Source organism: Priapulus caudatus, unplaced genomic scaffold, assembly GCF_000485595.1.
Source record: "Priapulus caudatus unplaced genomic scaffold, Priapulus_caudatus-5.0.1 Scaffold682, whole genome shotgun sequence".
Taxonomy (NCBI): domain Eukaryota; kingdom Metazoa; phylum Priapulida; class Priapulimorpha; order Priapulimorphida; family Priapulidae; genus Priapulus; species Priapulus caudatus.
In genome coordinates, this window is record NW_014577743.1 from 23,303 (window position 1) to 41,997 (window position 18,695).

General features: G+C 43.8%; 2 protein-coding genes across 6 annotated transcripts in view; one reads left to right on the forward strand and one right to left on the reverse strand.

Annotated features, from left to right (window-relative positions):
* Positions 1-1,881, reverse strand: part of LOC106812751 — an 11,131-nt gene extending 9,250 nt beyond the window's left edge. The window contains exon 1 of one of the 2 annotated variants that reach the window (XM_014816718.1): positions 1,798-1,881. The gene's annotated coding sequence lies outside the window, so the exon portion shown is untranslated. Of the gene's footprint in view, positions 1-1,734 lie in introns of both variants that reach the window. The other variant, XM_014816717.1, reaches the window with a different exon arrangement.
* Positions 1,882-2,027: 146 nt separating this feature from the next.
* Positions 2,028-18,230, forward strand: LOC106812750 (zinc finger protein ZPR1-like). Of its 4 annotated transcripts, none has more exons than XM_014816715.1 (13): positions 2,028-2,174; positions 6,485-6,700; positions 7,034-7,195; positions 10,074-10,235; positions 10,773-10,859; positions 11,082-11,122; positions 11,496-11,577; positions 12,111-12,185; positions 12,788-12,854; positions 13,234-13,394; positions 13,699-13,809; positions 16,666-16,824; positions 17,297-18,230. In XM_014816715.1, the coding sequence occupies exons 2-13, from the start codon at positions 6,578-6,580 to the stop codon at positions 17,423-17,425; spliced, it is 1,359 nt and encodes a 452-aa protein (XP_014672201.1). In that variant the 5' UTR covers positions 2,028-2,174; positions 6,485-6,577; the 3' UTR covers positions 17,426-18,230. The 4 variants fall into 4 exon arrangements, with proteins under 4 accessions (XP_014672201.1, XP_014672199.1, XP_014672200.1 ...); XM_014816713.1 differs by having other exon boundaries at positions 6,506-6,700; XM_014816714.1 differs by having other exon boundaries at positions 6,509-6,700.
* The last annotated feature ends 465 nt before the right edge of the window (positions 18,231-18,695 follow it).

Sequence of the window (18,695 nt, forward strand, 5' to 3'; positions counted from 1 at the left end):
CGAAGGAAAAGCTACGTGGTTTTTAATTACATACGGGAAGATAGAATAAGGGGACCAGTCATTGGCCAAGTTAACAAAAAGGAAGCTTTCTTGTTGTAGTTTACATTTAGTATTTGTATTACATCGAACTCATGTACGACAAAATGTGAGTGAAATCAGTACAAATACGCCTGTCAAAACTTCCTTTGATCTTTATTAACTCCTGTTGGATATGGTTTTAGGTTAAGGGCCCACTAAAAAAAGATGTTAGTTTATTTCATCCGCCCCCGCGCATCACTTTTTCGCCGCAATGAATATTTTTATTTTTTAATTTACGATTACGGGTTTGGTATTCACACAACCGGTTTCAAGCCAATTCATGCTCGTCTTAGAGTGTTATGTCCTTCTTGGACATTAACAATTATAAAATTACCTTACTTTTCATTATTAAAGCTTACCTACTTTCTTTATACCTGGTGTCTCTTTTAAAAACGTAAAACCCTGCGGCATTTTGCGGCTACGTAATTATTTGCTGCGCCATTTCAATTTTCCAAGAAAACAACACATTTTTCCAGCGTTTCAACTCGAACGCCATTTAACACTATAAAAAAAAAAAAAATAAAAAACCCGGGACCTGCCCCTCATCACTTTCTTAGATGACAAGGGGCATGAGTAAACTTAAACATTTTAATTTTTTATTGGGGGCCTTTTAGGGTTTAGGTTAGGGTCTTAGGAGTTAAAAGACCAATAGGCAACTTGGGAGTACAAGTCAGGAGAACTGAAGAATATGGAAACGCCACATTTCACACCATAGGCCCTCTAACCGTACCTGTCTTAATACAGTCTCCATGTTGCGTCAAGTATATCAACTTTCTCATAAAAACCTATGTAAAAACTAAGGCCGAAGCTCAATCCCGCACTCAGCGCGCGAGTGTGGGGGGGCCTGTGGTCGGCCATGATAATAGTATATATTTAAAAGTTATGAATTTATATTATATATTATCATGGCGACACAGCACACTCGCAGCGGCGAGTGTGGGAGCGTGCGGCGTTAGTTTTTACATAGGTTTTTATGAAGGAAAGTTGATATACAGTGACTCAACAGTGGAACTGTAATTGAGAGGTACGATTGTATCATTGTACTAGTAGTAGTAGGACCTATTTGTGAATGTGCGTTCATATTATTTTCAGTTTTTACTGACTCTGTCCCAAGTGCCTGTGGTTAAGGAGTAGGCGTAGGCGACTCCCTAGACTCGTTAGTGGAGTAGGCGAGGTACGGTATGGCATATTACTAGATAGTACCAGGGGCAGGGTACGTTCCGGTATACCGGACCGTACCCAGGGTGTTCCGGCGCATTATACCAATAAATTGTGCCCTAAAAAATTTTATATTCTGATGTTATTTTAGGCGTTGTGCCCTAAAATAACATTAGAATATAAAAATTTTTAGGGCACAATTTATTGGTCTATCCGCCAAAAATCCGGCAAAATACCCTGGCCTGGGGAACATAGACGCTATCAGCGTAAACAACTAGGGGCCTACTGAACTAGGTGTGGTTTAGACCAATAAATTGTGCCCTAAAAAATTTTATATTCTGATGTTATTTTAGGGCACAATTAATGGTCTAGGTGTGGTCATGACTTTATGTAAATTTCACTTTAGTTTAGGCTAGCCTAAGCCTATACTACTACTAGTACTAGGAATTAGAATTGACGTTGACGAGACGAGTTACTGATAAATGCACATTTATATACCTATTCTAAACGTGCATGCATTGGGAAGTTGCAGGGGAACTAACAATAACACCAAATATTTACTCCAGCTTCCAAACAACGGTTAGCGTTTAGGACAGCGTTTAGGACTCCATCGGACATAGACTAGTACCCGTTTGACACCTTCACTCCGGCAAATATCCTTCGCTACACTGACACTCACACTGTTAGTGTAGCGTGTGGAACTGTCGACCAGGTACCAGTCTACATCGGACACCCCATATTCGGTCCGTCTAATAATTACCCAAACTCCACGACAGATGGCGCTCTCGCTTATGGGCTCAATCTACGTATTCTGAGATCATTATGTAGTTAGTGAGTTGGTGTCTTGTGAATCTGATAAAGTAACTGTATAAAATTATTTTCGTGCATGAGACAGTGTGCGGTGAAATAAACTTGGCGACAACTATTGACACTATTACGTAAGTTGTTCTCTTTTTGGACTGGGACTCGGAGGCTTAGCCCTGCCCTGGCACTTCCACTGCCACTGGCAGCAAGAAGTTGAAGAACCAGTCCGCTGCAGCTGAGCTACAGCACACAAACGGCCATTGTCTATATATAACATCTATAGACAATGTTATATATATATATATGTTATATATACTATATAGACAATGTTATATATAGACAGGCTCGGCTCATACTCATACTCATACTCATAGTCATAATGATACATACTACTATTACTATTACTAGTAATTACTATTACTATTAGTATTACTATAGCCACAAGTTCCCATCTCGCTTAACACTACGTGGCGAGAGGCCGTGTAACCGGCCGTGTAACCGAGAGGCCGTCCTCCGCCGTGTAACTAGTCGGAGAGCCTGGTCGGTTTAGTATTACTACTACTAGTATTACTATTACGACATAGGCCGATAGGGCACTGCCGCTCATACTCCCCCAGGGTACTGCCGGGACGTACCCTGGGTACGGTCCGGTATACCGGAACGTACGTACCCTGGTAACTATTTGATATGGTTTGGGTTAGGGTTAGGGAGTAGGCGTAGGCAACTCCCTATGCTCTAGTGGATAGGCCGAGGTACGGTCCGTCATATTTTATTAGATTATATACAGGGTACGTTCGGTTATACCGCGACCTGTACCCAGGCATTACGTTTCGGCCAGCTACCCTGGCGGGAATAGACCCTCTTCAGCGCACTGCCACTGGCAGCGCTCTACTATTAGATACTACTAGTACTTAGTACTAGTTAGTGGCTCATAGTGGTCTATGTCCCCAGGGTCCTGCCGGAACGTACTGGTCAGTCCGGCGTATAACGCGACGTACCCTGGTATCCTTTCTAGGCTGATAATGGGGTTTATGGGGGGGATTGATTAGCGGTTAGGGTGAGCTGTTAGAATTAGCGGTTAGGAGTAAGGCGTAGGGACTCCTAGACTCGTAGTGGAGTAGGCTAGGTCGGCTCGGATATTAATAGTAGTATTTAGTTCCAGGGTACGTTCGTATTACCAGACCGTAACGAGGGTACGTTTCGCGCGGCGAAGAATTAACATTATTTTTCGGGGCTACTTTTCAAGCTCGCGTGCATGAAAATAGCACTCTAAAAATTTGCGTTTGCATTGCTCTATGCAATTTTCGGGGGCTTTTTTGATTTGGGGCTCTTTTGGCTTTCGGGGGCTAAATCGCCCGAAGCCATGACATGTATTTTTTCACTGGTTTCGCGCAGTACCCTGAGGGGATAGCCCTTAGCAGTATTAGTGCTCATAGCGCGTCTATGCTCACCCAGGGCACTGCCGGAAACGTACCCTGGTGACTGGTCGGGTAGACGGAACGTTCCTGGTTCCTATTTGATATGGTTAGGGTTAGGATTGGGAGTTAGGTTTAGGGTTGTAGGGTAGCGTGAGCGGACTCCCTAGAGCTCGTTAGTGAGTAAGGCGGGTAACGGTAACGGCTAGAGTCCCTGTATACAGAGAGTTGCGGCATTGACGAGTCGGAAAAATCGGTCACCGTGATCGCTGCGCATTTTGCTTTCAATGATCACACCCGCTGCAGCTTAAGTTACAGCGCTGTATGGATACGCTGTACAAGGTCCGGAGTAATTAATAGACTAATCGTGTTCAATATTATCAAGTTTACGAGATTATAGCTGAATGTGTCTATGTGTAAGTCTTAAGATTTATAGATGCAAAGAAATATTGTAGAGCTAGCGATGCAAGTGGAGAGTGAACGCATTTTATCTTTGTGAGATTACAGTGGCCGTATCGCGAAGGCTAATATACGCACGGCTATTAGGCGTAAGAAAGTTGTACTATCATATGGCACGAAGATTTGAGTGGCGGGGGGGGGAAGGTACATTTCTATAATCTAGCTACACCCATAGACACATGTCTTAGCCTATAATCTCTTAATGTTTGCGTTTATTGAGCACAATTAGTCTAATTATCTACTACGGCACCATTTGTCAGCGTATCCATACAGCGCTGTACTTAAGCAGCAGCGGTGTTGATCCATTTGGAAACAACATGGCGTCAAATCCTGAGTTGGCGCAACTCTCTGTATATAGGGACCCTAGGTACGGCATATTAGATAGTACCAGGGTACGTTTCGGTATACCGGACTGTACCCAGGGTACGTTCAGGCAGTACCCCGGGTGACATAGACCCTCTCAGCAGTAATAGTACTAGATACTAAGAGTAAGACTAAGAGTAAGAGTAAGATAGGCCTATATACTGACTCAGCGACTGTTTCTCATGTGATGTGGCCCACGTACCATATGACGTATAGCCACAACTACAAGTTACATCCTTCTCGATTCTCACTACGTGAAACAGTCACGAGTAGAGTCTGGTCTAGCTTTAGTTCTATAGCCCGCGTTCATTAACTGCCGCAGGCGGCAGTTAATAAACGCGGGCTATAGTACTGTTATGTTATGTTATGTTATGTTCTCGTACTTGTCGGTGTCCACTACACTGGATATAATGACAAGGTAGTAAGTGCCTTCAGGGATAAACCCAATAAACAAACAGGTGCATAATGATGATGTGAGTGCAATGCAACTGGTGTCCTCTTAAAGTGGGTTCGCGTGCATGTGGGAGTGAAGCCTTGACTTAAAAATGTCAACGTCCGTTGCTTCCACAACACCCATGGGTAGGTTGTTCCAGATTGGAATCATCCGGGGGAAAAAAGAGAATTTGAATGCGTTGTTGTTGCAGTGCAGGTGCCGAAATTTGTGGGGGTTTTTCGATCTGGTACCTGACATCCCCGGGATCAGATATCTATTCGCCGGTATTGCTATGAGGTGGTTTACAACCTTATACATTACTACACTCGATTCTCTGTACCTGTACTAGAGCTAAGTCTGGTCGGGCTACCTCCCACGACGTACTTACTGACTACTACTACTAGAGTTCAGTCTGTCATGTCTGTCATGCCTGTCATGTCTGCATGTCTCTCATCGAAGGGCCGTGTAATTTAGTCTTTAATTGCAGCCTGGTGGTCGGGCTACACAGCACATGTCCATACTACGTTTGTGAAGTAACACGCGCGGCACTAGATACAATAATGTAACCCAAAAATAGTAGGGTTACAATGCAAACACCGTTTTTGGGTGGAATCACCAGTTATTCACAAGGGGGGGGGATTATGATGTGTTCTTGCAGACTACGTACTTCCAATGTGGTTTTATCCTGAACACGAATCTTTTCTCTCAATCCCGAGCATTATACATCACCACAATATCGGCTCTGAAGCCTAGCTATATACACACTGTTTCAAAAGATCGATGTGAAGAGCTTGCAGAACCCCTACTCTTGTTGCGTTACATCATTGTATCTAGCACGGCACATGCAGCCTCGTCAGCTATCAACTGAACCACCCAGCTGGTTTCCGTGATTCCTAGCTGAAACCCGCACCGCCCTAATAATAAATACACCTAATTGATAATTCAATACTGTCTGAAAACTCCCTACTATGATGTCATATCTTACCTGCTATTGAAAAAAGTAAAAAAAAAGTAAAGTTAAAAAATTGAAATAATAGCCGATGTAGCATATGTAGTAGAGGACTCATATTTTTATAGTCAAACCCCCATGTGCCAATCGGCACAGCATGCACGCCCTGGTTAGGTGCAAAAGTTGGAGGAGGTTATAAGAAGGTTGACAAAGGTGAGAAGGTATACCTCGACGGTAGGAGCAGGTAGAGGAGGTAGTATAATAAGGGGAGAAACTTGATGAGATAGAAGAAGTAATAGAAGAGAAGTGGTGGAGCAAGATTGGCGAGAGAACATTGAGTAGAGGGGGAAGGTGAAGGAGAGGGAGGTGGAGGAGATAGAGCAAGTGCAGAAGATAGGAGAGATACGACAGTGTAGGTTAGAGGGGCCACAGGTAGAGAAGGGGTGAGAGGTAGAGGATTGGAGAAGCTAGCAGGGAAAAACTAGAGAAGGTGAGAAAGTAGAGGAGAAGTGCAGGTAAAGTAGAGAAAGAGTATAGAGAAACGTGTACGAAAACACCAAGCCAAGTATGTTAGCCATGTGGGTAATAGCTAGTGGAATATATATGTTGTTCGTTGTTTACATAGAAAGAGGGAGCTAGTGTGCCTTGCAGTACTCTTACTTACAATATTGCTTGTGGGTGAGCACATTTTTGGTGTAGATGAGTTCATGAATTCGTATGTAAGGTTATTAAGGGGTTTATGAACTTTGACCTTTTCGAACATGCTCAGAAGCACTTGACAGAATCAGACGAGCAGGTCGTAAAATTGATGTAACTGCTGAAAAGTGTTCATTGTCACAATTTCAGCAGCTAGTTTGAAAGTGAAAAATAGTGGAACAGATTGCGAGCTGACGTCTACGTATCGACGCATCCCCTGCGATGACTGCCGAGTCGTTTGAGTATCATGAGAAGAATCGGCCACTGTTCACCGACCTAACGGCTGAGGACGATGACAGCGGTATAACAGAGATCGAGAGCCTTTGCATCAACTGTGAGAAAAGTGTAAGAAAACTATTGGCTGCTACATATTAGATTCCATTTGTGTGCCATGGCAAACTGCAAATTAATGCCTTTTTTTAGAGAATTCTCTGTAGCTGGTTTGTGTAAAGCATCAGAAGTTGAGGTAGTGAGACTTGAGTCGGTCATACTTTAGGACGTCATTACATCGGGATCATTATGTCAAGATTTGGGTTAGGTATATAATCAGGAGTAGGGTTGGGGTTATAGTGGTGATTTATGATAATGATAGGATCAATAAGGATAGGCCTAAAGTAGGGTTGAGCCAAATCACTTGACCTCATAAGCCCGCATGTAATTGGTTTTTTTCGTTGACAGGGTGTCACGCGATTGCTGCTGACGAAGATACCTTTCTATAAGGATGTGATCATCAGCTCGTTTAATTGTGATCACTGTGGCAATAGCAACAGCGATATACAACCTGGAGGAATGGTGCAAGAACATGGAATTAAAATCACCGTCGCCATCAACTCAGAAGCAGTAAGTGCTTTTAGTTATAAGCATAGATGTACTAGGTACTATCATGGTAGCGCGAACATAAATTAGCTGTGTCATGTAAGTGTTAAATACCAATGTGTATTGAGTACAAATTGAACCGGGTGTCAATGAAATCACGTGTGTTTTTTGTTCACTCATGATTGAATGCATGTTCATTGTTTAATATGGAGAGATTTGTGATGAAGTGCGTAAAATATGGAGTTTTTCTGATCAGTATTTCTATCGTGTACAAGTGAGTTTAGTAATTATATAAAGATTTAATTGTTTATGTGATGTATTTACCTAGTTCTTTTAGTATGAAATTATTTTATCAGCTACATTGCATTTTTCTGGTTTCATGCAAACGTGGCATTTTCTAATGCAGACAGTCGGTTACAGTTACATCAAACACCAAAAGTACCAAACATATAACCCCGTATGGTAATGTAGGTAGATTTTTATTTCCACTTTTCATTCCAGTAATTTGGAGATTGCATGCTTCGAGTAACATAATGTAGAATTACATTCAGGTTTTATACTCAACTTATTTAACTTCAATAAACGATTGCTGTTTGTCGAATAAGCAACAATGGCAATTCACTGCGAGTGCTTAGAATTCTGCAGAATTTTTATAATGTTTTCTCAGACCGAAAAGTCGTACTTGATGAGAAATGAATAACGGCGAGCATGTTAACGCAACATTTTTATCATAAACGGTAATACCGTCGCAGCGGTTGAGCCGTTTCTTCTATCGAAGACGGTCGCGTTGGACGTGCATACACCTACCACAACGTTAGCGCGTCCGCTGGCGCGGCGCGGCGCCATCACCCCACGACGCGAAGCACGGTGGCGCCCTCGCGGCGGTGTCCCTACTTCTATGCCGCCTTCTCCTCCTCGATCTCCTTGATGACCTTGAGCTGCTTGAGCGCGTCTTGGTTCGTCGGGTCGATCTTCAGCACTTTTTTGTGCGTGAGGGTCGCCTCGTCGTACTGCTCCGTCAGCACGAGCGCGAGACCGAGACTCTGCAACGCCTCGTAGTCGTCGGGCGCCTCGGCGAGCGCGACTCGCAGGAGAACGATCGCCTCGTCGTAGCGTCCGAGGTAGATCAACGCGTCGGCGCGCCGCTCGTACATGACGTGCATCAGCGCGGGCGGGACGTCCGGCTCCTCCATCGCGTGCTCGTAGACGTCCGCCGCCTCGGCGAGCATGTCGCGGTCGCGGTCTAGCGTCGACGCGAGCTCGAGCGAGCGCGCGTGCCCGAAGGTGGCGCGCGGGCTGAGCTTGTGCGCGGTGCGCAGCGTGTCGTACTGGTAGACGAGGATGCGTGCGAGCGCCTTTGCTCCCTGCTCGCCGTAGTCGGTGCGCACGCGTCGCAGCTCGTCGACGTTCTCCCGAAGACGGTCGAGACGGTCGAGCTCGTTCCGCAGCGGGTAGTCGTACGCGTTCGTGATGTTCGCGTACACGTACTCTCCCTCATCGTCCTTCGGCGGGGCTTTCAGTTTGCCGTCGGCTTCGTTAACCTCGCGCCAGATGTCGTGGTCGGAGCGCTGCTGCGGGCACTGTGCGATGGTGGCGGCGGTGCAGAGCAGCAGCAGGAAGGCGGTGGAGGCCAGCATGTTGCTCGGTCGAAGCGCGGCGAGAAAGACGCGGAGAGAGAGAGAGGGAGGGAGAGATGGAGAGAGAATGCACGTCGCAGCGTCGCCAGGGAGAGTGGGTGGAACGAGCGTGCTGGTCGCGCTATGAGGCAGGAGAGCAGGTTTTGCGGCTCGGTCGTTTGTCAGCGACGTGGCAGGACAGCTCGGAGCTAGGTCTAATCACACGTCACCAATTTATAGAACCCGATACAGGTTTCCCTCGGGACACAGCAGTTTTCGTCGCTGCTGAGTGTATCCAGGCAAATACGTGGCCTGTCCTGTTTCGCAGTCTAGGAATGATCGGCATGTCGCACACCCAGAAGTTTGTCTCTCACTAAGTGTAGTACATGCATTCTGTGATGGGCCCGCCAAAAATGAGTGCGTCTGTTCACGATATCCACCATTTGTCATACCATGTCTGGTAGGGTCATTCGCCTGCACTGTCTGCGTTGTACAGATCTGCTCTACTCTGTCATGAATAACATTTTGGTTTTTGTGTCCTATTATTTTCTCTCTTGGCATTTGTCTGATTTTGGTGACAAAATTGGAGTGGTTTGTGGTATTGTTAAAGACCTCAGATACGTCGCGTTGATTTGGTTTATGAATGATTGCTTGCACAGTTTGTGGTTTGATTCATTGATCCATAATCTGAACCGATCTAGTGGTTGTTGCTCTCTCAGTTTGCTGCGTCTTTGTTTCTCTATCATCTGTCAAAGGCAGTGTCAGCTGCCGCGAACATTATTGCAAATGAAGGAACGATTTGTCTCACAACAGGTTCCCGAAACCTGTTGAGACAATTGCTAATGTTTAAGGCCAAAGGCCCAAACAACTTCTATCTGATTCTTCTGAAATGTGAACAAGTTTGAACGCAGCATATGTGCCCAGGGGCAGAATATTGATGCGTGTGAATAATAGTAATAATACCTAATATCAAGAGCTATCATGTAGCTTGATATACAGAGCATGGCCGCAGTGAAATTGCTCCCGACATCAGTGATTGGACAACCGTTCACCCTCTCATCCCTCATTATTCAGTTACTTAACTGTCCTGTTCCCCTACCTCTGCTCACTTTTTCTCCTGCCTTCCCCTTGCTCTCCACAATCTCCACATATAATTGTACCATGCAGACAACAAAAATGAATAAAATTAAAAATGACCAAATAAGTAATTCAAAGAGTAAATAACTATTTATAGTTAAATATTATAATATATCATTATATTATTAATAGGTCACTGTTTTTCACAGGATTTAAATCGCCAGGTGGTCAAGATGGACACTGCCACGGTCAAGATACCAGAGATTGACCTTGAAGTGCCTGCACACACCCAGAGTGGCACGCTGACAACTATTGAAGGAATTCTGGAACGCGCCATCACAGGACTGGAGCAGGAGCAGCCGATCAGATATGTGTGTGAGATAGCCACGATTCCCAGATCTATTGTAAAAATTGATGACTTGTTGATTGATTGATTGATTGATTGATAAAATGGGTTGTGGTGGCAAGTGAGTGTAGCTGTAGTCCCTGAGGAAATGGCTTCTATACGTTAGATTATGTAGAAAAATTAGGTACAAGCCTAAGAGATGTGAATAACACTGGCAGAAATGGACCTTGACGACGCACACTATGCACGTTGACAGGGATCTGTGCACCTCCATCATAACCACTTAGCTGGCTAACAAAATTGTGGCCGCTGCTCAGTGCTCTGGCCACTGTCTATACGGCCCTGCAGATCAACCTATGTGTAAATGTTATTTATGATCATAGATATATACAAACACATGTGTGACACTTGACTGTTGTGACATGTGTTTGTATATATATCTATGGTATGATATACCTGTATGTACAGATATGTGTTAAGTGTTAGCGGGAATGTCATATATGTGTGTATGTAAAGATTTTCAAGTGATTTCGCATTGTTTTAAAATAGAATTGTTTTGTAGGCGATGGATGAAGATCTAGCCAGGAAAATTGAAAAAACGATTGAGAAGTTGAAAAGCTACCGAAAAGGAAATGAGACCTTTACTTTGGTAAGTATTTCTCATCGTAGGCCCATTAAAGAGTATAGTTGTGTTTTACAAATAAAAAAAACACTATTTATTAAAAAAATCATGCAGGCATTTACCAATTAAAATGTGACACTTGAAAGGTTGAGGAATAATTTTTGATTACTGATGTGTAAACATTGTAAACCTATTGCACCTATTACAGCATCTTATCAGATTCATTCCCAATTCGTCATTTCCTTCCAGATACTAGATGACCCAAGTGGAAACAGTTTTGTTCAAAATTTATATCCTTTTTGATAACTTTAATAAAAATGTTATGTTGGTCACAGTCAATGGTGTACTACCAATACACGAAGTGCGTGGAAAACCCATATATATGTATACATATATATATGTATATATATATATATATATATATATATGTATACATGACCAATGTGATCAAAATAGTAAAGATCAAGAAAGTAAATTATGACGCTTCGAATCCATCGGCTGAAACTTGCTCAGAGCAATTGAACGTCATTTGCAGCAGTTCTCTGCCATTTATTTATAACGAATGCACCTGTCATGAAGTAGGAGTCGAGGTATAAACGTCTCGTGTGAATGTGACGACGAATGACTTGCTGGTGTACATTCCTTGACTGTGCGATGCCACACGCTGGCCCCGGCTAACGACCCGCGGACGAGCGTCGTGCAGTACGCACGCTCCCTCGAGCAGAACAAGCTCCTCGCTCTCGTCGTGAGTGTTGTCTCGGGTTGTATACGACGCGCCGGCAGCGAGGCGGGGCTGCTTCTTCCCGGTCGTCGCTCCCGGCCTCCATCTTGTTGACGATGTCGGCGACGTCTGACACCTGACGTTGGGGGCGTTGCTTCCAAGCGTGGCCTTCAGATTTAATAGCTGCTTTACTAATTGATCAATGCATTAATTTCTTAATTGGTCCCGTACGTAAGCCTGCGGTGGTATTAGTTCGCTCACCGTGTAACTCATACGCGCTTTTGTGGTAAACAAATATGATTATTATATAGAAGGTGGATTAACATAGTAATGAGACTCATTAAGATTTCAGTTCGTAATTAAATTGATCTATTTCTGTCATTACAATGGGGGCAGATAAGAGCTGCATAGTTTTACAGCTGTGATCATCAACATCTGTGGCCACAACCTTGAGCTCGGTAAAAATAATCAGGTAAACGTTTGTGTGATTTTACGCTCGGCCACTGCAAACTAAACGTGCTTGCCGATAAGAGAAATTTCTTGTGCTCCCTACGCAGGCGGATGATGAGCATGAGGAGGATGGGGAAGAGGGGGAGGCCCCACCATTAGAACCGGACAATCTTAAGGACGAGGTGAGCATGCCTGCTGTGTTCATGGTGCATATATAGTTTATGGTCAGTTGGCCTTTAAGCTCCCACGTTACTGATTATATCCCGTGTGTCATTACTGTGCAAGGCAAACTGGTTTAAGGGGGAAGCATGCACCTGGGGGCATCTACTTGCTTCACATACCCCATATATATATGTTTAGACATTGACAGAAAAATGTGTACCCAGGGGCATTGGTTCAATTTCTAATAGCAAAGGGCCTGGTTTGTCTACTTGAGAAATTTTGATTGTCTAGCTGCTACCCTGGTATTTTTTCCTACAGTGGCCAGCAATATGGGACATTGGTCCACAAAATTTCTTTGGCAGCTGTAACAAAAAATGGTTTAGATCATGTGGTAGCTACTAGGTTTGAACACGACTTCCTTTCTCTTAGTTAGTTTCCCTCATCAGTGAGCTGACCTATCACCCTCCACGCATCACCCAGCTACACACTCGCAGACTGTCATCCCACATATATTTCCCATTGTCAAGTAGATTTGAGTTAATTGATTCTGTAGTTTTGTGTGAGTGACATGGTGGTGACTCTTGACAGATGCGTTTAGTTGATTGTCTGTGTGTGTCCACAGGTATTAAGTTTCAAGACAAACTGCCCAAACTGCAGTGCTCCCGCTGACACCAATATGAAAGTTGTTGGTATCCTTTTGACATTTCAACATTATTGCTAGTGTTTATATAATAACTTAACTTGATCTTGGAAGTCAATGAATTGAGTAGAAAACCCACGTACCCTTCTTCAACAAACTTCATTTATAAGTTCATTAAGATCATCACCCCCTAGGTAAAACCTCGAGTAAATCCATGTAAAACCCGTTATGATAAATAATTATTATGCGAAAATGAATAATACTATTAAACTGTGTACACACAGGTTTGTCATGATACCGTGAACGTATCTATACTGCACGAATAATATAGATGTGTTCGTGATAAGGCTAATGTACAACGTGATAGACAGGGCCTAGCTCTAACGTCTTTTTGAGTACACCGCATGCTCCTTCATGAATCATCTCAGACATACCCTATTTCAAAGACGTGATCATCATGGCGACGACATGTGATGCGTGCGGCCATCGCACGAACGAGGTGAAGGCGGGTACCGGCATGTCGCCCAAGGGCACGCGGATCACACTGCACCTCACCGATCCATCTGACCTTAGCAGGGATGTGCTGAAGGTGAGCTCACACGTTACATGCTGAGAGCTGACATGATGAGATTGTTGGAGATTATTGATGGACATATTTTCAGTCTAAGCTGATGATGTTAATCGGAACATTTTCGTAGTTTTAGAGTTAATCATATTGTATTCGATTGATGAACATTAAAGGTCACGCAAAAGCTCGATTATATTCATTTTTGGTCATTGTTTCATTAGGGTGTAGGCATCTATCTAATGTTTCAGCGATTATCTGTTTCTGCAGTAGCAATAAAAATATATCTCTGACTCTCAGTTAAACGTGTTTTGTATGGTTGTTGCAGTCCGAAACCTGTTCCCTGGAGATTCCAGAGCTGGAGTTAATTGCAGAGATGGGTACACTAGGAGGACGTTTCACAACATTGGAAGGCCTACTGACTAACGTGAAGGAACAGGTGAATTATTTTCTAGGTTTTAGTAATTTAGTGTAAGGTGGATTAATTTAAAAGGACATGGGTGTTTACTTTGTTCTGAAAAATAAAAGGCAATGCGCTCATGGAAAACGGGTATAGGGGAAATTTGAATCTATTGTGTTACCACCTGAATTTTAGCAATAATGAAAATTAAATCAATAGAGGGTTCTTCGACTTGGTCTAAAAATAGCAATATTACCTACAATCCCGTGCCACCGGCCATACCGGTTACAAAAAGAGCGAACACGTGTCGCGTGTAATGTGCCCCTATGCACAATCAACCGATTTTACATTGGCTATAGTGTTATTATTGCAATAGATATTAGAAGTAAGAGGATCCCGATTTACCAGACAGGTTTATCCGCGTGGGTTTTAAGTGCTGCAGTTCAATGAGGCTGCCACACAGTCGGCAGATTCGTAGATTGAGCAGATCGGAAGATTGCACGCAACACATATTATGTTCATAGACTTGAGTTTGTTTACATCGTGAGAGTTCAGAAATTTCACCGATTTTACTGCATCTACTCCAGCTATCAAACGCAGCTTTTTATAATAGCTAGTGTATGCACGTTTGCTGACTGTCTGTAGTGTACGTAGTATGGATAAGTACTTTGATTCACTATAGACAACGTAGCCAAAGCATGCTATCTCGAGAAAATTGCGTGCATTGGGAATCGACACCCGTACGAGAATGGAGCGAGGACCACAACTTTGTGCCCATCACGTACTTATTTGGATCTCGTGAATTGACTACCTAACATTCTAGCCGAGATCATTTTATACTCTCAAGGACTTTCAGAACCACAAAAGTCTGGATGCCCACGATAGACTATTCTGCGGTTGGGTGTATAATGCTAGGTTTACATTATGTTCCCGGCGGCCACGGCAATCACGTTTCAGGCCACCGTGAACAAAACGGGATGGACGTGAGACAACGCGGGGGGACGGAATGGGCAAACGTGACAGGGCGTGATTGCCGTGGATGCCGGGCCAGATTTTTAAACTGTCAGAAAATTTGCCACGGCAGTCACGGTGCGGATGAGAAACCTAGTAGGCCGTAGTAAAACGGAGTGAACGCAACAAAACGTGACAGTACGTGATAGGCCGTAACAAAACTTGGAGGCGGTCCGTAGTGGGGCGGGCTACCCACCGGCTACGGGCTCGGCGCGCTGCGGCGCGTTGCGTTCTACTACGGTCTGACATGGCGCGCGCAGTCTGGGAGGGAGTATATAAAAGCAGGGCCAGGCAGGGGAGCTTCATTCGAATTCAATCGACGACACATTACTGCATCTACAATACGAAGAGAGAAGACCAAGCTTTGAAGAAAGAAGGCCAGGCTATGCCACCGAAGAAGCCAAGACGTACGAAGGCCCCCCGTCCTGACTCCTGCACCACCACCACCAGTAGAGGAGCAGGAGCAGCCTGAAGATCCTCGCCGATCACCGCCGCCAGATGAAGAGGAGCGTGCTGCTGCTGCTGCTGACCCGGTCCCTGAACTGAAATCTCAGGATACAATGATTGCTATTGCTTGGGAGGCCTTCTTTTTATACCGTGGGCACAAACGTGCTCCAAAGCTGCCCGGCGTCCACGTTTCATCCGTAGAAAGCCTTGACAGAACGTGAAAAACGTGTCAGACCTTGATCAGAACGTGAGAAACGTGAGGGACCCCACCAGAACGTGACGGGCCGGGAGGGAACGTACTGGCATGCGTGGTAGACCGCGGGCCGAACCGTAGTGCGCCTTGGAGCCTCCGGGACTCAGCCCTTTAATCCCCCCCCACCCCCACGGCCCGTCACGGATACCGTGATAGACCGTGAGAAAACTTGGCAAGACCTAACTCAACTTATAACAAAACTTGAATACAGAGAAAAAATTGCCAAAATCCCACGGCGCACTACGTTTCGGGCAAACGGGGCTGCCGTGGCCGCCGGGAACACAGTGTAAACGCAGCATAAGTCTACACCTATCATGTGAACTGTGAGAGTCCCATCTACGTTATCCGAGCACGTGTTATGCACTAACAGTCTCTGATTATACCATCTCTCTATCTGTGCATGGGTCACGATGAGATAAATGGGACAGGCATCATGTCAGCACACTGTAATTGTAAAGCCGGGCTTGGTGAATTCTGTTCACATGTTGCCTCAGTGCTATTTTATGTAGAGTATGCTACACGTGCAAGAGAAATCACCACCCCACTCAAACAGCTGCCTACTGGATGCCGGTGATATATGTATATAAGCGTAAATGTGTAGCCGTGCGCCGTGTGTGCGGTGTACCTGTGTGTTGCAGAGGAGCATTGACCGGCATTTACAGGTAATTATCGGCAATACTAGACGAAAGAGAGTAGAGAAACATTAAGACATTGGTAGTAAATACATTTCGTGTTTATTCAGCATTGCTTTTTTATTGAAAATGCTCCAAGCGTCTGTGGTCCGCCTGGTCTCTCGTCACTTTACTTTGTGTTGTGATTACGCTAGGCAGCCTAAAAAAGCTGTGTGGCTCTCTCTGATACCGATTGCTGCAGTTGACAACACTGCAGGAGAGCGGCGTTGTGATGCATTTGCTTAATAGGCGAATATAAAATGAGCGGCGGTGCGTTGCTCAATGTACTTGTACCATGCCTGAACTGGTTTCTGTATCCGTCATGGCCGGCGGCGTTGCATTGTGGGTAATTTGAAAAATCGCGGAACCCTCTATACAAAACACATGGTTTATGGAGATTCTTATGCCTATTTTGGTGTAAATCTTTAACACAATGGAAAGTGGTGGGAATGAAAATTAGGAGCTAGATTCGGTCATCGCGTCAGAAAATACCACCTTTGACGTCATGTTTAGTTGGAGTCAAACAACCCATTCACGATGGGGGACAGCGCGACGCCGGACTACACAAGCAAGATGGCGCGGTTCGTCCGCGACCTTGACACTGTCATCCGCGGAGAGAGGTTGAATGTCCACATTGTTCTGGACGACCCCGTTGGCAACAGCTACTTGCAGGTGCGTGCAGAGCCGTAGCGACCGACTGAAGCCGCTTCCGTTAAGCACCATTATGCGTTATTTTTTATGCGTTTATTATTAGTTGGAATCTATTCCAGTAATTGCAATGAACATAATTTGTTCATTTTCCAAAACAAAAAAAGTAACTAACATCTAAAATTGTCAATTGAAATAGTACACTATGAAGAGCTCAACTGGATATATTAATCTTGTAGTTCAGAGACTACATTAACATAACAACTTTAATCAGTTAAGCTCACAGTACGTACGTCTCTTGTATGCTATTATTTGTGCAAAATAGGAAGTATAAAGCGTTTTCTTTTTCACCATTCCTCCATACGCAGCATAGTGCTCTTCTTTTACACATGGAAATATTATATAAGCATATAATACGCATATGCTTGCGTTGGGATTAGCTTCCAAATACCTGCTCATATTTTAATTTCTAGCTAGTGTCATTTGTGCCTTTCAGAATGTTTATGCACCTGATCCCGACCCAGAGATGGAGTCTGTGACCTACGAAAGAAGCTTTCAGCAGAACGAAGATCTAGGGTTGAACGATATGAACACAGAATCATATGCAGAAGCACCGTCGTCATAGCGACAGAGATTATCTGCAGCCATATGTGGTCTGCATTCGTCAGCTCTTGCTGTGCTGCACCCAACCTACAGTGTTGCATTGTATGTAGATGTGGACAATGAATCGATGGTAACTGAGCACAATATAGTCATCTGTAGTAATTGAAGGGAATGTAAATTTAAGATGGTAAATTCTGTCAAACAATCCACATTTTTTATTATTAAACTACATAACGGAGACAAAACATTGTCTACTGTATTCGTTTAAAACAAGCTCAGCGATCAAGCTGGCAACGTGATACTTAAACATATCACTTTACAATACTTTGCCGACTCTACTAACTTTCAGAAGATAGTCACTCTGGTTGGTTCCAGCACCCATGTGTTGGTAACAACACCGTAGGAATAATTATTTCTATTGCATCCAAAATGCTGCCATAATCACATAACTGGCAGCAGTATGCTAGCTAGATGGCAGCTCAAAAATCCCTGTTTAGATCATGGAGTGTCTAGCAAAGCATTTAGTGATGCCCACTAATAATACTGACTGGTATCTTCCGACACTTGCTTCTTTCATAATTCACAAGGTGTTCCTTTCATCAATCACGGTATCAGTTACACGTATATATATTTATAGTTAGCGTAGTACAAAACGTGACTACTATGTTTCACAACGAGCTAACGCCTTCCCGTAAAGTTCACACAGTGGTAGAGCTAGGATTTGAACCTAGCCCCTTGAACTGACGATTATAAATAGCATCTACTCTGGGATAAATCTGTTATTGCTTAAGAATAACAGCCAGGTTGTATTAAAAAGACACAGTACACACCTTGCCATTCTGGTACTACAATGAGTAATGCTTACAATATATAAAGTAAATTGTTACTATTGTGTGTATCACTCAAGTCAGTATACATTAATAAGGATTAAGGAATCTTATTTACAAAATAATTATCACAACATTTTTTTTTATACACATTTTGCAGGGTATCACAATATCTAATAGTAATAGCAACCTTTTTATGCACATTTTACTCTCCTGTCACCTTAGGAAGATACATGTTGCAACTGACATGCATCATTTGCACACAAATTCTTTCTACTCTATACTTGCACTGATACCGAGTAACTCTTGTGTTATCCCATGTTCCATTAAATCTACACATTAAAACATCGTTCAAAATTCCTAAACTGGTTAAAAAAAACTACTAAACTACATGCATGCATTATAACAATCAGGAAGAGGTTTCAATAAGTACTCTTCAAACGTCGGCATAATAACAACTAGACA

Excerpts from the sequence above, each read along its gene's own strand:
- LOC106812750 (XM_014816715.1), top strand. The coding sequence starts at position 6,578 with ATGACTGCCGAGTCGTTTGAGTATCATGAGAAGAATCGGCCACTGTTC. Across the intron at positions 11,123-11,495 it reads AACAGTTTTGTTCAAAATTT|GCTGGCCCCGGCTAACGACC; the intron begins ATATCCTTTTTG and ends GCGATGCCACAC. Across the intron at positions 13,395-13,698 it reads TTAGCAGGGATGTGCTGAAG|TCCGAAACCTGTTCCCTGGA; the intron begins GTGAGCTCACAC and ends TGGTTGTTGCAG.